Below are 16,033 nucleotides of genomic sequence, written 5' to 3'. Positions count from 1 at the left end.
TTTTATTCTGTCATCTACGATGTAAAGCCAGGTCTAAGACAGAGCCATACCTGTTTTGACTTTTCACTGGCTGTCTAGCCGTCGTCTCAGAGGAATGAAGCGGACAATGCGACAGCCATCAAGGCTGACCGATAAGCTCTTATCAATTACACACACCACCCCGGCGTCAAGCTCGAGCCTACTCCCTCCAGCTCCCCTACCTACTTCCGCCTCAACTGACAGATGTGTATCGGCATCAGATCATTATAGAACGGCCCAGTCTGCTCAGATCTAGGCGGCACCGGAAACTCCGCATGAACCACCTCCAGACCCCTGCCTTCACACACACTCAGGAAGCTCTCATACGTCTCCCGATTCCTCTCCGTCGCCGCAATTACCACCTCCACCTTGGGAAATAGTTCAACTATTTCCTCAACCGAGGCGACCAACGCCGGAATAACGATTTTATCATACGTGATATCCGCGCCCAGCACCACGTCCACTTCCCGTCCTCCGTTCCATTGCGCCTCCTCGGTGCCGACAAGCGCGTGACCCCACCATAGCTCCATCGGCTGGACGGCATCAGACCCCTGGAGCCCGTTGAGGAACAAGCTGTCAGGCAAGTTGGCCACGACTTCGTCTGACCCGTCGGTGGCGATGACGTGTTTGGCCCCGAGATACTTGGCGCAGAGGATAGAAACGTAGCCTGTTCCTGCGCCGAGTTCGAGCACACGCTTGCCGCAGACGAGGGAGGGATGCGTGAGGAGGTACTGCCCCAAGTGAAGGGAGGCTTCCCAGGTGCGTAGGCCGGTGGTGCCGGAGGCGGCGATGAGGTTGCGGGATTCTAGGAGGGTGATGTGTGGCTCCTCGTCAGGAGAAGCCGACGATACCTCTTCCCGGCCCGGTTGATCCGGATCTTGTTTAAAGGCATAACTGCCGACGCCGAGATTTTGATCGAGAAGAGACAGGTGGTAAGTGACGTAGCACTTTTGCTGCGCGGCATCGGCCTCGGAGGGTAACCGCAGCGAGAGCAGATGGGATAATCTTGTGTAGAGATTGTCCGAGAGGCCCTAGTAAAAGATGGCAAAAGAAACAACTTGGTGAGGAAACGTGCTACGAGGGGGTGGTAGGTAACTTGTGTTTGAACTTTGCAGCAGCCAGCCGAGACCTTCCTACTTCAAATCCGGCCACACCTTCAACGCATGGAACTGAAATGACCATTACAGAAACTTACATATTGGTCCCAATCCTCGATACTTTCCTCAATCCTTTTCACCAGCTCTTTCAGGATCCTCAGCTGATACCGCGGAGGCGCGGGATTCTTGATGTCCTCGCTGAAAAGCTGCTCGTACAGTGTCTCCTGGACTGATGCATCGCACAGGTACTCGCCGTCGGGGAAGTCCACGACCGGCTCCAGTTGGAGGTATTGCCGGCAAAAGCGAGCAACTTGCATATGCTTGCGCTTTATTTGGGTCGTTCTAGCCATTGTTGATGTGGTTTGCCGGCAGCACAGCGAGGCAATGATGACGTGGTGACGGCGGTCGTTGACTGACAAAAGTTCATTTCAGCGACTTTTGTGAAGTTCCAAAGTTGGATGTCGCGGGCCCACTTTTCCTTCTCGTTCGGCGCAGTCCAGTCACGTGTGCCCTCGCCGCTCTTCCCCCTTTCCGGCTTGGCAGTTATCGACCAACGTCGACACTCGCTCATTCTCAAAGAACCCAACCGTTGAGCAACCTTCAGCGCAGTCATGCCCACTCTCCCGAGTGAACCTGAATGACCATCAGAAATCTACATTCGACGGATGTCACTGTCAATCTTCACCACGACAGAAAGTGGCGCACCACTAACAAAAGCGCAAGAAACCAATGCACCAAACCGTGATCCAATGTCGATTGGTACCGGCTATCGACCTTAGGGCCACGAGCCTTGCTCTCACAAACCATTCCAGCTGGGTACACAAAGGCCTGCAAGAGTCCGATACTATCAGAGATGATGGCCATGCGGGAACGGAATTGAACAGTTGAGGGCCGGGAACCCCCACCACGGGTTTCCAAGCGGAGACGCCTCCTGACCGTTGACTGGAGCTGGAACGGTCCGAACGGCATACCGAGTTCGACTTGATTATCCGAGTTGGGAACAAGGAAGCCGGGAAACCCCCAAAGACAAGGGAAGCACAGCATCTAAGCGAGGCTCATCTAGATCCCACGACATCCTGCGACATCGTGCCGGAAGTGCAGAAAGATTGATGGCCAGCAAGCAACCTTTCATACTCGAAGTCGCCAGCCGAGACGGACGGTGACAAGATTGATGTGATAGGTGTACCTACCTACAGACAAAGTAGTGCCGTTTATCTACTTGTCTGGTGTCCATTGTTCTTCAGGCTACTCGATCCCCCCTGAACCGCTCGAAATTTCCTAACCCGTCTGGTCTATCTATGCCGCCGAAACTGTCGTCAACATACTACCCAAGGTGTCTTGCGGAACCGGGCCGTTACATCTAACCCTGTCCTCGCAAGGAACAATGGAACACGTTTCCCCAATGTTCTACACACTGTCGACATGACAGGGCCCGGTCAGGCCTGGGATATTGAGACCACTGCAAAATGACGAAGCAATCGACTGACACAAGCAACCTTGAGGTTGCCAGGCGACTGACTAGACCCCCGAAAGACCCAGCCCATTCAGGAACGCCAGAGTCCAGATCTATGTCATGACATTGACTCCTCGCTGATAGGTCAAGTCACCCATCAGTCTGCATGATGCTTCAACGCCCGGCTTCCTGAATACGAGTTTCAAGTACCTAGTAAACCCTCGAGAAATATTGGACAAGTGGACGGAGGCCTCGTCATACTTCCTGCAAGATTCAAAGGGGTTGTATGGTTCGCCATTACAGCTTGGTTTGGTTGACGGTTACCAGCCCGCGCGGGAAAGTCTGCCTACCTAGCTACACTGCTAGGTAAGGTACAAGACGAGCACCACAAGGGCCGCGCCGCTGCTGCAAATGCATTGTGCGGCTGGTGTTGCCTCGTTCTTCCCACCTCGCATGTAGATTCTCAGAGGTAGGTAGGTACGTCTTGCCTTGCTTGCTGACATAGGTACCTACGACTACCTACCTCTAGAGATACACATACACAACACACGGAGTCTGGCACGTCTACCCCTGATCTAGGTAGGTAGCTAGTAGTCACCCCCATTCTCAAGCGGATGTATTGATGCTCTGCCGGATGTGCGTGCCATAACAGGTAATTCTTCGCGGTCTTATTTGTACATGTACCTTACCTCTCCTGACCCTCTACATCCAGAGATACCCATGCTTGGTTGCGGGTCAATGGGTACCAGCATCGATCCTATCACCACCTGTACCATTTATCAAGCATCAAGCATCAAGCATGTCAGCCAAGTATTGACCTCTATTCTAGATGCCAGGCGGGTAGATCACCTCCATGTCGAGATTAGATTTATACACGCCACGCACGCGCCGCTGCCGGATAGATTCGTCCGTCCTTGTCCTCCTCCACCACATAGTGCCCGTTCGTTACCTGTATCTACCTATACACTCTGCTCTACCTTCCCAGGTACCTAGACTTAGGTAGACTTGGCCCGCTTAGCGTAGGTGCCTTGGCGCTAGACTTGGATTTGACGTCTGATCTGGAAAAGACATGAAGACTTGCACGCGTGCCATTCAAGTTCCCTCCCGAGACCCCGGACCCGGACCCGGACCTGGACCCAAAGTCCAGTGCCCCGGATAGGATCCAAATCCCTGAAAATTCGGGATAAGTGGTAGAATCAGACAACCTAGCCAAATGAGCCAGGCCAGTCCAGATCCAGATCGGCGTTGATCCCCCCTCTCCCTTCTCCCCTCTCCGCGGAGGTGGGTACCTATGTAGACTTGTGAAGCCAATTCGCCCCGGTGCCCCTAGGTACCTAATATGCCCGGGGCCCTTCGTTCTGGTCTACATAGCCCTAGAACAGGTCCAGTCTGACCAGGATGACTCGACCTATCACACCAAGTCCGTTATCCCAACGCTCGTTCTTACTACCTAGGTAGGATCAGGTACTAAAAGGGTGTACGGCTACGATACAACCTCGTAACCTCCTCTCATTGCATCTGCATCTGCAGCCACCTAGAGGTAATATACTGCAAAGCGATATCTCAACATGCACCATCTGCACCTTGCCGGTTTCAGAAATAGATTGTGTACCCACGGCATCTTCGCTACAGTACAACAGTCCAGCAACTGTCAAGGACAACCCACCTACGTAAGCTCTTTATCTCCTTTTATTCCTCTCTTTTCCGCGAATACAGTAACAAGGTGGTATAGACTCGAGTGATATGACCCCCATCTTGCTCATGTCATCAATGTGTAGAGGTACTACACGAGCTCATGACAGCAAAATGAACCGCCATTACGGAATAAGAACTGAAAAAGAGGGTTCGGGAGAACAAATGGGAGCGGGAGAAGGCACGGGAGAAGAAGAAGAAGGAGGACGGGTAGGTAGAAAGCAGCAAGTGAACCTCTATTATCATTCTTCTTCAGATAGGGCGACGCACGGTAGGCAAACTAATTTAGCATTACTTTTCTTTCTAACTACCTGTCTTCATGAGACCGGTACCTCCCGTCAACTAAGGTAGAGGTATGGTATGATGCTGTATCTAGGCACCTTCCTGACGTGCCGATAAACACACACAAATATGCAGACTCGAGCAACCTGAATCAACCATGGAACAGCACGGAAAAACCCCCTCAAGGAAATAAAATGAAGACAGAAACGAGAAACAAGACGCCCCGAAAGTGAAGAAAATGTTTAGTCTCCGAAACAAGTAGAAAATCCCGACTGTAGCAGTTGTAAAAAGCAATTGAAGGAAATATGTCTTTTCTCTGACGACAAAGTGAATATGAAAATGCAGCTGCAGCAGTACTAGGTAGTGATACCCCTCCTCAAGGAGGGAGGTAGTGACATAATACCTGACCTTCTGCCAGGATGCGGGTTCTTTCGGGCGTAATGCAAGGCACGGGGACGGGGGTATGTTATGTTGTGACTCCTCGAGGCTGTTTTTTCCAGGTCCTTCCCCTTTCTCCACCCTTCATGTCCATCCCCTTCAAGCCCATCCATGACCATGCCCCTTACTACCCTGCCAACCGAGACTTTACTTGCTTGGGTCTCGTTTTTGTGCTCTGCTGTACTCTTTCCCGACCAAGTTGAGTCCTGGCCGCATTCGTGCTTTTTTTGGTTGCCGCCCTGAACCGCCTGTGCAACGCCGCGTACCAACTGAACGCCTTTAATACCCCTGATACCGTGCCTGTATTCTTGTTGTATCTTTGTGCTACCGCCAACCTATGATGTCCAATTGAAGACATGCACTCAATCCACACGCACACTGTAGGGTCTTCTCAACAAGATCAGACCAATTCCTCGCAGTTATTGGGCAGCTACCAACGTGGTAAGAGAAGCCGCATACGATTCGATCTCAGCGGTGGCTCGCAAGCGAAGCCGCCCTGTGTCCATCAGCAAGTGCCTGGTGACGTTGCTGCTCGTAGACCCCATGATGGCCAACATGATGGTCAGGGCCGCCGACCTGCACTACACTCTCACTAGGCACATACGCCTGTCCATTCGACAGACTGTTGGCCAATGTTCCGCTACCAGCTGCCGAAGACCCGATTGAGTCTCTCCTGTTACTCGAGGAAACCGAAGACAGCGGCTCCGCAGTATAAGTGTTCATGTCAAATGCCGACCCCTGGCTCTGCAAGCTTCTTCCTTCTTCGCCAAAGATGCTTTGAGGCTCCCCAGCACCCGCGCTTGCTCCTGAAACCGAGGTGTGGTAGGTATCCGTAGAGGTAGAGTGAGAACGGACAGAGGAAGAGTGACCAGCGCTGGCGGTGCTGGCTGATCCGTAAGACGCCGAGAGACCATCGAAGCCCCCGTAGGCAGTTGCGGAAGCAGCGACGTCGGCGAGAGTGCTTGACACTCCAGGTTGGGAGGTCTTGATAGCTGCGCCCGGGTAAGGGAGAGAGGAGCGAGAGGTGCCGGCTGTGGGGTTCGGCAACAATCGGTCGGCGCCTGTGCTGGTTGTAGGTAGGGACGCAGCTACGCCAGAGAAAGAGAAGTTGGGAGATTGGGATTCGGTTGTAGGAGTTCCGTGGCCGTGGTGAGCACCATGATGTGCCGGGCGATGGACGAGGTTCGAGCTTTGGTACCCCCCGTAAGACTCAGGAGTTGAGTCCATATACACTCCACCGTAAGGGGTCTTTCTGGCAGCAGAACCCCAACTAGGTACGATACCGACTGACTCATGAGTCATAGCATGCACTGGCGGGTATCCCGCTGCAGTATAATCACCGAATTGACCAGACACGCCAACCGCGGTAGGATCGCCGTAGGGGTTGGGGGCTGAGGCGTATGAGGCTGTGGCAGGAAAGTACTGTTTATGACTGGTCGGCGGCGGAGCTTGATGGTGACCGTATGCGTAACCACGACTGTATTGAGCCATCAGAGGATCCTCCGCTGTGCCAGGAAGGCCGCCGATGCCAACGGCTCCGGGATGTTGGCTGTAGTGGAGAGAGGCCGGGCTCATGGTATGTTTGTTGGCATAGAGGCGGGCGTCATCGACCGAGTACCCAAAGTCAGAGGATGTATCGGGCTTCAAGGGAATGTCGCGGGACGAGACCTGTGGCAGACACAAGAAGGGTTAGTGATGGAGGCACAGACAGAACTGAAGAAGCAAGGCCAGTCTGTACTAACCCGAAGAAATAGACACTGCTCTACCCCTGCGTTCTTGCAGTTCGTGCAGGGTTGACCTTGGCCCGGGTCACCGCTGCATCGGATTTTGCGTTTGCGACAACGTCCGCACTGGTGGTTGTCAGTTTTTCTCAACGAAAGGTATCCAAGGTCGACGTGGGGCGAAATGTCCTCGAGGGGCTAAACGTACAGCAACAGCAATTCTCTTTCTCTGCGGCTGCGACTCCGCATCTATCGCCGACGAAGATCCTTGATCAGACATGCTAAGGGCTCCAACACCGAGTGCAACAGACGCTGAGCCTAATCTTCCTTGCGAGTGATGTCCGTGGTGGGGGTGGGCAGAGTGGTGCTCCGAAGAAGAGTAGCTCCTACGTGCTTCGGTAGAATATGGACCGCCGTGGCAAAAGTAAGGTGGGCCGGCGCGACTACTATATCGTCTTTGATCGTGTGTGTGGTGGCCGTGATGGGGAGGGGTATAGCAGGTCTGGGACACCATTTCCTTATGTTGTTTCGTCCGATGTCTTTCCAGCCACACCTAGCTAAACCTCAAAACCGTAACCTGTCTCTCTGTTTTGCCTGATCGGACTTTGCTTGCAACCCTTTTGCCTTTTGGCCTGAACTGATAGGATTTGCCCGTGTCAGATTTCTGATGGCGATCAAAAGCCTTGAAACTCCGCCTGGCGTCGTTGTTAGACACCGATCAGGGACTGATCCTTGCAAGAGGCAGTGGTGTGCAGGTCCCGAGAGACTTGCTCGGCGGTGGTAGCTCGTAGGGGCTAGGTGCTGCAGGGTGACCTCTTCGAACTGCTGCAGCTGGTAACAGGGATGTGAGTTATTGCTAGAGAGGTGACAATGCTGTGGAAAGTTACGAAGAAACTGTTCGTCTGGTTCGGACTCCTAGGAAGCGTGAAGGTGGGGTGGATGTGTTCTGAGTGGGTGGTGATCGGACACAGCAGCGCCAAATGCAGACGGGGCAGACTCTGGACTGGATCCTTTCTGTCTGATTGCCCTTGATCCGGACTTGACTCGATTGTTCACGGTAGATTAAGCCCGATAAGGAGAGCTGGTGTGAGAACAGACTCAGAATCCCTCGGTGGCCTGGCTGAGAACGTGCTGTCTATGGTTGTCTAGGTATCCTAATGCGTAAGGTATGCGTGTCTTGTGTTGCGCTCCAGCTACTAGATAGGAGACCTGGGACCTGATTGACGTACGTTTTGTGAGCGAGTGTTCATGCTAGAGCTGCCAGTCAAGCTTTGTCCCACACACCATCCCCCCGTTCATTTCACTCTCACTCCGGATTTCCCTCGTCTCCCTTCGAGTGACCCCTCTCCGGGGATTTCGCTCACTTGATTTTGTACACAACGGCACACACCGAGGACATCTTGTAACCCCCAACCCGGAACTCAGGCACGAAAAGCCTATTCTAGATGCACAACCCCGGGATAACCAAGAAGAGCAACTCCAAAGGACTGGGGGAAGAGAGAAAGGACAAAGACCAACCTGACAGGTCGCTTATTCGCGTACTTGACCTCGGTGTGAAGAGGTTGTGAACTCGGACGTTTAAGTCGTGCGTGCGTCGTGTATGTCTGTACGGCTGTAGTAATGTCTTGAATCTATAAAACTCGGGTGACCGCGGCCGTGTCTCTGTTTCTCGGACAAGTCTGTCTGACTGGGGAATCCTCGAATGAAGGGCTTGGACGTATGGTGATGCGAGAAAGCGAGAGGATGCCGTGCCGCAGGCGGAAAGTGATTAAAGACTGATCGATTATGTCGAGGATTGCTCGGTCAATAGGAAAGGGCAAGTGACCTGGAAGCCAAGTTGATATGAAATCCAACCAAACTGAGAAAGGCAGTGACCTAGAAGTCTGAAAATCAAAGAGAAAGAAACGAGAGACAAGACAGATACAGAAAACAAAGAAGAATTGTTGCAGGAGATGCCAAAGTGTTATAAGTCTTCACCTAGTTGTCTTCATGCTCTGATGACAGGATCAACAAGCCCCCCCTGGTCGGACTGTCCATACCTGAGCACGAACCAACCATAGGCATATACTCTGTTTGTAGTCACTTCATCGTGCAGTCTGGCCACTTAGCCAGGGCACTTGAGCCCCTCGCGGCCATAAAAGAAGCAGGAGAGGCCATCTCTGTACAGTATGATCTCCTCAGACACCACTTGGTTAATTACAATCTCTGAAAAACCGTATCGTCTCATGCATACACTCATATGATACCAAACCATACCCCAGCCTGCTTCCTTGGCATGGGCTGCCCTATGTCAGGCGTATAGGGCGCAGTAGCCAGACTAGGGAGCATATAGAGAGGTATAAGGCAACGCTTGTGTCTTCGTTGGCTTCTCCAGTACGGCCAGTCCCAGCCTCATCCTGGCACGAGCACTCAAGCTAGGGTACTTCTGGATGAAGCGAGCCATCGGAAGCCCACCTCAGTGCCATGCTGAAGGGCAAGGGGAAAAGGAAATGTAACTGTTGTCCATGTCTGCATGAATCCGGGACCCCAGCTGTGGTACAACAAAGTGCAAGTGCACAAAAATAGGGAGTGGCTAATTGGACGGTTCGCCAGCTCCTTGGTTTGGAGCAAGCAGAAGGTTGCGCATACAAGGTTAGGAAGCATCATATCGCGTGAAAGCGTATTTGTTTCGAAATTTGGCTCCGCTGTCAAAAAAGGGCGACGGCTGTTGTGGTAGTTGAGGGTTTCCTTCCCGCCGTCGCTTGTGATACTTGCATCAACTCTTGATGGAGAAATACCTCAGAGCAGGAAGACCAAGAAAGGTCTGCAAAGTCCAGATGCCTTTAGGTCTTCTCACGGTTCGGATGCTGGCAGGTAGATCTCTCTCCTTGTGAAAGAAGGCCAGGGGAGAAGGGGTGGGGGTTCTGGTCTGGGGTCTGGGAGAAGGGGGCGAAGAAATGCGCCATAGGTATGAGAGTGGAATCTGATAGGACGATGAGAAAGAATGATGCCAAAACAGTGCGTTAACCTCGACCTCGCCTGATGGCCGACTCTCCTCCACATTGAAGACTTTCGAGAGAGCATGTGTGGAAGTTGTGCTGAGAAAACGAATCTTTTTCCTGCTTGTGTCCAATAAGATTTGACTAGACAACGGTTTGGCACTATCATCCCGTTTTCGAAAGCGAAATGTATGGAAAAAGAAAACGTAGCATGTATCTAAATCGATGGCGTTTACACAGCATCATCGTCATTCCCTCGACCTTGATAGAGCTACATAAGGTACACCCAGTGCCCAGTGCCAGCTGCCATCCAACTCTGTCAATACAAACCAAGGCACAGTGGAAACAACACGAAGGGAGTGCCTAATCAGGTATAGCATACGTGCGAGAGCTTCAGGTGTGTTTGCCCTTTGGCAGTAGCCCTATATGCGAATGGCACAAAAGCCTTTGCAGACAAGTACCCCCAAGGCTGAAGGAAAGATGGATCGTATGCATGGCAGAAAAGGAGCTCAAGGTAACATGTCAAAGATGAAGGAGAAGCGGAAAAAATATCCATATGTTCGCTCAAAGAGGGAATTCCACGTCCGTGTTCATGTCCATAGGCAACCCAAGTCACCAACCTCAGATTGACATGGGTGACAGATGGACTGGATTATTGACCTCGTCGTAGCACATGTTTGCTGAACAACCAGAAAGAGAATAGCGAGCCAGGCGAACAGAGGGGCTACTAGCCTCATATCCCCAGCCCATTGACTGCCTCAGCAACCCCTGTCCCACTCGGAAACATGGACAAACGACGTGTGTGAGACATGAGGGACATGATAAATACATACATGAAAGCCCAGTGTTACGCGAGTACATATGTACATGACTAGCATGTAACTGATGAGGGCTGCGACTGGAAAGAATCTCTGGGTAGAGGATCCCATCCATGATTGTGAGCTGTGTGGATGTGAGCAGACAGGGCAGTCCACCTTGGGGAAGGGGGAATCTGATGAGATAGCGAGAGTAAAGCACTTTGGCCAGATGTCAGCCAGCCCTGAGCGACGGGGGTGCTGCGAGGGGAAGGAAATGGAAGGAAATACTGTGGGGAGGATGAACTGGGAGAACAACTGTACTGAACGAAACAGAACTAGATAGAGAACTCAAGGTGACGCAGACCCCCTATCCGAATGAATGATTGCAATGCATTACAATGATTCGTGAGTGCGAGGTGTTGGTTGAATGGGTGCAGTGGTGCGTGACCTGAATATTGACCCCTCCCATTTGCAGATTTCGTGTAACACTGACACTGTGAAAAAGAGGGAAGGAAATCTTGGGTAGGTTGTACTTCGTTAGTTCCCTGCTCGTTTTGCTCCGGTCCTTCGTTCGCAGAAATCCTCCCACTTTGCTCTTTTCGCTGCTTTCCGTTCGTTGTTCTTGCTGGAAATTGAAGTGTTGTCCATTGTCGATTGTCGTCTGTTGATGTTGCACCGGCCGTTCGGCATCTGGCCCCGCTCATGCAAGGCTGATGAGAGCAGACGCTTCAAACGGATATAAATGACGATTTCCGCCAGAAAAAAAGTGATAAGTGACAGAATTTGGTGGGCAAAAGCGCAATGCCAAACAACGGCCGGGAGTTTAGGTGACAGGACAGAAGATGCCCCAGGTCAGTGCAATGTTGTTTGGCAGGCACAAGAGGCATTCAATCAATTACGTGCAGTCAGAGTTCAGCTGTTTCCCCCTCCTCATTTAGTAAAGCCAAGGTGTTGCGACATGCCCAAGGTGGAATAGTTGCTCATGCCAAATAAGCTGAACCTGAACTTATGCCCCTCTTGTCAAAAGGAAAGTACTTCCTCGTTCTTCCCCCGGCCCTCTCTCCTACCTCTAATTACCCCCACTGTGCTTCCAGTTGTACTGCGACTGAGCGAGTGACTGCAGTGCCTGTTGTTTGCTTTTTCATGCTGTCTGTCGTGCGTCACTAGCGTGGTATCGCCAGGTCAGGCCGGTCTCCCTCTTGCTGACCTAATGCTAATGAGCAAAGTAGAACAACTTGAAGTGTTCAATCTTCATCGGTCCGGTCCCTCTCATGTTCTGCTTGTCGTCATCTTGCTGAAAAAGAATCCAATTGGTCGCGACCAAATGAAATGATACCAGATTGAGGTAGAATCGTCCAAGGTTGAGGAAGAGGCCAGAAATTGAAGACGGACGCCATACTACCATGTACAGGGGCAAGTATCTATGGTGGTCAGTTTGCATCATGGAAAAACCAACACCCCTTGACATCATCTCCTTCCATGATGTTGACAGCAAACACAACGGCATGGCGAGATTGAACAGAACTGAAGCAGCGAACGGGCGCCGCCCCAGTGCCCCCTCCCCAGCCAGCCAGCCCTTCCAAGGGTGATTCGGGGACAAACCAACAACCCAAGCCAAGGAAGGTCCCAAGGAAGGCACCCCTGATTCTATCACTTTTTTGCTGAGAGTGATCTGATCGCCTTGAACCTGCACCGGCACTCACGAAATGTGAGCGATCTCTTGCTGCCCACGCCATGAGGTTCAGTTGCCTTTTCCGATTTGTTGCCAACAGACGACTCCTTCCCAAGGCATGGCATGCCCACGAATAGTAGCGCCAACGGTCAATTCCTCATGCCATCATGTTCTGCATTTCGAACGAAGAATTCCAGTACTGCCTCTACCTACTTTTGGACACAGAAAGTCCCGCCATAATAGTAGTGCTGTGTGTAGGCAGTGTAGTGGTGCGATACTTACTGTAGAGGTATTGTTTTCGTCCGAAATTCTCACATTTGACACTGAAATGATCGGCCGGCCCCTGCCTTCCCCTTCCTGCCCACTCGGTCCGGTCCGAGAGCCTTCATGTGCACGGGCGCGGTACGAGACTGGACGTCGTCGATACATGTCCCGTTCAAAGAGGTCTTTCGGAAGGAGTTACTGTCGTTAGATCAGATCGATTGGAGGAAGGAAGCCCGAAACGGAGTTGGGGAGTCGTCCGTCGTTTCCTCTTGCATGTCACGCGACTGCACCTGCAACTGCAACTTGAACTCCTAATCTGCTTCAGTTGCCAGCTGTCATCGTCAAACACGAGAGAGTCTCCAACCCTCCAGTCCGACATCCATCCAATACATCGCCCGACTGTCGACCGTTGATGATGATCGATGGCTCGGCAACGCCCTACAGTCAAGTTCCGAGCATACAACACATCGTTATCAGCAGCCAAGATTACCGACGAGGGCAGTTCGTATCGACTTGACGCTTCCAAGCCTCGAAAGCCTATGACAGGCCCCAATGTTGCGCCCCCAAGCAAGCCAGAAGCGAGCCTAGAAGCATTGAAATATGTATGTTTGTCGGAAGGAGCCTCGGCCAATGACGTATAACCCAAACCTCGAACCGCATATCGTGGCAGATCCCCTAAATCTGAAGTTGGGTGCTAGTCCTCCAATCCTTCCGCCAGTCGCTGTTTCGCCTCACGTCCAAGCAGGTTGGTGTGGCATCAACGGCAAAATCGGCAGCGACTATTCGGACGGACCCTTCCATCAATCTTCGGAGACGAAACGCCAGCACGAGGTGCGGATAGATAGATGACACACATGCCAATAAGACAAGATTGGCGAATGGCCGCACTCGAATTTGAGGGTGTCGTTGGGGGGGGGGGGGGGGGTTGCCGTTGCGGAAAAATTTGGACGGCCTAGGCTCGAAGAAAAGGCGTTCGGATAATTGCAGTACCCCATGGTACAGTATCCGCCGTCCGCGCTGTCAACGAAGCTCTTGATGTGCCCTTGCTGTTCTGCCCCCCGACATGCACATACCCGTCCCCCTCGTTGCCCAGTGGTTGCACGTACTGCCCGCTAAAACTGCAAGACATGAGAGATGGTGTCGTAGTTGACGAATGAGCTTGAAGCTGACAGCTAGTTCCGATTTTACAGGTCCGTCAAGGAAACACTTGTGTGCCCTGTTACTCTCACCCTCTCGACATCTTCGTCGTCCCTGTCCACGTCGCAACCGAAATCAAACCTCCTCGGAACTCGCCCAGAGCTGGGATAGAACCCTTCAACCTCGTGGCTTGCAGATATTGAAGTGGCCCTGACATGATCAAAACCCGCAACACGAGATTTTGCGCCGCACACTAGCCTCTCACGTCTCCGCAAGCCACGAGAGTATGAAACCAGCGTCATCAGAAACACATCCATCGCAACCTGATTCGAGGGGAGCCCAGAAGGAGCATGGGGTTCGGATCGGATAAAAAAGAGTCTGTGATTTTTCTGTCCGAAGTGGCTGCAGTCGAGGGTTCCGATCGACCGTCTTCGCTTGTCCAGCAAATACCCTGGGGCGACACAATCTCGATGGCCCATCCAAATGGTGTCAAACCACTGTGTTATCTCCCTGAATCCAGATTGTCATATCCCATCCATGGCCACAACTGCTCCCTCGATCATTTTCTGCGCTCTCGATGGATTGATGGCGCGCTTCTACCCGTCGCCTGCAAATCACCATCACCAACGAGATTGACCCAGACCTGGCAAACCTAAAAGACAAACAAGGCCTGCAAGGATACTCCCGATGCCTTGAAGAAGCAGTGCTAGTATTGTTGGCACCCTTGTTGACACACTCTGTCGCTATCAATGATGAAAACTCCGACATCAACTGGCAACCTTGAGCTATACCTGTTCAGCAATGCTGCAAATCAACCGCTACACTCGCACCACAATGCACTGTTTCAATCCACAAGCATAGCCAAACAGCGAAACCCCAAATGGTAGACGATCTGCCGGACTCGATCCGACGATCTAACTGATATCGGGGACACGGCGGGTATGCCTGACACAAGCGAAAAGATGAGGAAGGGGTACGTTGCAGTAAACGGCTGGATGTGGGTGGCCGCGTATTGTGTGTGTGAATGTGTGCGCGTACGACTTCGCCTGCTGTCCGTTGGTCGTTGAAACGGACGGACCAGAGGGCGTGGCGGCCGCCTGGCCGTGGGCTGGGCTTTGTTCAAGTCTTCAGGTTGCCGCGAAACGAGGAGCGAAGAAGGAGATGTGGAGGCAAGGCGATGTGCAATATCGTTTGATTCGCGGACAGCCGTTGACGTTGACGCCAACGCGTAACCATCGGCTGATGTTGTGCATCTGCTACCCTCTGAGGGAAGTTGTGAAAGTCCAGCTTCTTTCAGGTGGTGCATCGCAACGACCAGACCCTCGAGCCAGTGGCACCTTGTACTACCCATTACCTCCTCTCTTCGCCCATTATCCGCAATCAAATGTGACGAACTGAGCAGATACCGTTGGCGGAGTAAAGATGCCGTAGCCCCGTAGTGTAGTGTAGTGTAGTATCGTTCATATTATCACAAGCTAGGAGGTACAAGAGCATCGATAAAGCTTCTGTGTGGCCGCAAAGCAAGTAAAACCCACTCACTACGCACGAGAGAGAAGTTCAGAGCTGACAATCTGATACGCCTCCCCTCCCGGGGCTTTTACATGCCTCCCTTGATTGGCACCTGGCGCGCCAAAGTCAAACCTAGTAGTTGACGTGAAACAGGTCGGTGGAATGTAATCGTCAAACCAAGCCGGGCAAGTCCTGCCGAGCTCTCTTCAGTCTCTGTACAACGTTGGCTGACTTTGATGATGATGAGGCAAGGTGCGCTTTGACATGCAATTGGCCCATCCATCAGCAGACACCTGCCATACACTAGAGGTAAGTCCAAGCAAACCTTCGGAAGACGGCGGTTGTCGAGACTTGCTTTCCCCCTTTGCTCTGTAAGGTCGGGCAGTGCAACATGTCTACATTGACGAAGACATGAAGCAACGTAGAGGCGAAATAGCTTACGTAAGGTCTCGTCTGCATGAAGAGAACTGAAAGGTCGGCTAGAGGTGCGCGTGTCTTCGTTTCGTTCGTGTCAAACCAATTAAGCTAGGTTAGGTCCGAGACAATTGGATGCTCGTAAGCGATGGAGTAAGTAGTCGTGGTGGTGGTAGCCCAACATTATTGCATACGAGTGTCAGCCCTATTCAGCCAGACTGTAACAAGCCAAGGCAGATCTCGGTTCCGAAATGTGCATTTTTTCGGGGAGAGAGATTGGCGGCGGATCTGGGGCGACAAAGATAGAATATGCCCCCCTAATGCAAGTTTGCTGTGTGTGCGTGCGTGCCTACCTCCTCCTGTAGTCATCGCGACCTCTATTGTCTCTGTCTCTGCCTCTGCGGTGGTCCCTGTCATTGTAGTCTCGGTCGCGGTATCGGTCACGACTACGGTCGCCGCGTCTGTCTCTGCGGTCCGAGTCTCGATCATCTCGGCGGCGGTCAGCATCTCTTGGCCCGCGTCTGTTGTCACGGTCGTCCCGCCGGTCACGGTCCCTTTGAG

At 52.3% G+C, this 16,033-nt stretch overlaps 3 protein-coding genes across 3 annotated transcripts; 1 reads left to right on the top strand and 2 right to left on the bottom strand.

Moving 5' to 3' along the window:
- Positions 1–200: 200 nt before the first annotated feature.
- NEUTE1DRAFT_74833 (uncharacterized protein) lies at positions 201–1,465 on the bottom strand (the record flags this gene model as incomplete). The annotated part of the gene is made up of 3 exons (XM_009849133.1): positions 201–1,049; positions 1,173–1,187; positions 1,214–1,465. 3 exons carry the CDS (start codon positions 1,463–1,465, stop codon positions 201–203), a joined length of 1,116 nt encoding a protein of 371 aa, XP_009847435.1.
- Positions 1,466–5,084: 3,619 nt separating this feature from the next.
- NEUTE1DRAFT_56147 (uncharacterized protein) lies at positions 5,085–7,215 on the bottom strand (the record flags this gene model as incomplete). The annotated part of the gene is made up of 3 exons (XM_009848901.1): positions 5,085–6,648; positions 6,723–6,830; positions 6,910–7,215. The coding sequence occupies 3 exons, from the start codon at positions 7,213–7,215 to the stop codon at positions 5,449–5,451; spliced, it is 1,614 nt and encodes a 537-aa protein (XP_009847203.1).
- A 4,656-nt stretch (positions 7,216–11,871) lies between these two features.
- Positions 11,872–12,251, top strand: NEUTE1DRAFT_115605 (uncharacterized protein; the record flags this gene model as incomplete). Its single annotated transcript, XM_009849132.1, has 1 exon — positions 11,872–12,251. One exon carries the CDS (start codon positions 11,880–11,882, stop codon positions 12,063–12,065), a length of 186 nt encoding a protein of 61 aa, XP_009847434.1.
- Positions 12,252–16,033: the final 3,782 nt, after the last annotated feature.

The sequence above is a fragment of the Neurospora tetrasperma genome (genome assembly GCF_000213175.1).
Source record: "Neurospora tetrasperma FGSC 2508 unplaced genomic scaffold NEUTE1scaffold_1, whole genome shotgun sequence".
Taxonomy (NCBI): domain Eukaryota; kingdom Fungi; phylum Ascomycota; class Sordariomycetes; order Sordariales; family Sordariaceae; genus Neurospora; species Neurospora tetrasperma.
The sequence above is the reverse complement of the archived record's forward strand: the minus strand, read 5'-3'. Positions and strand labels throughout refer to the sequence as shown.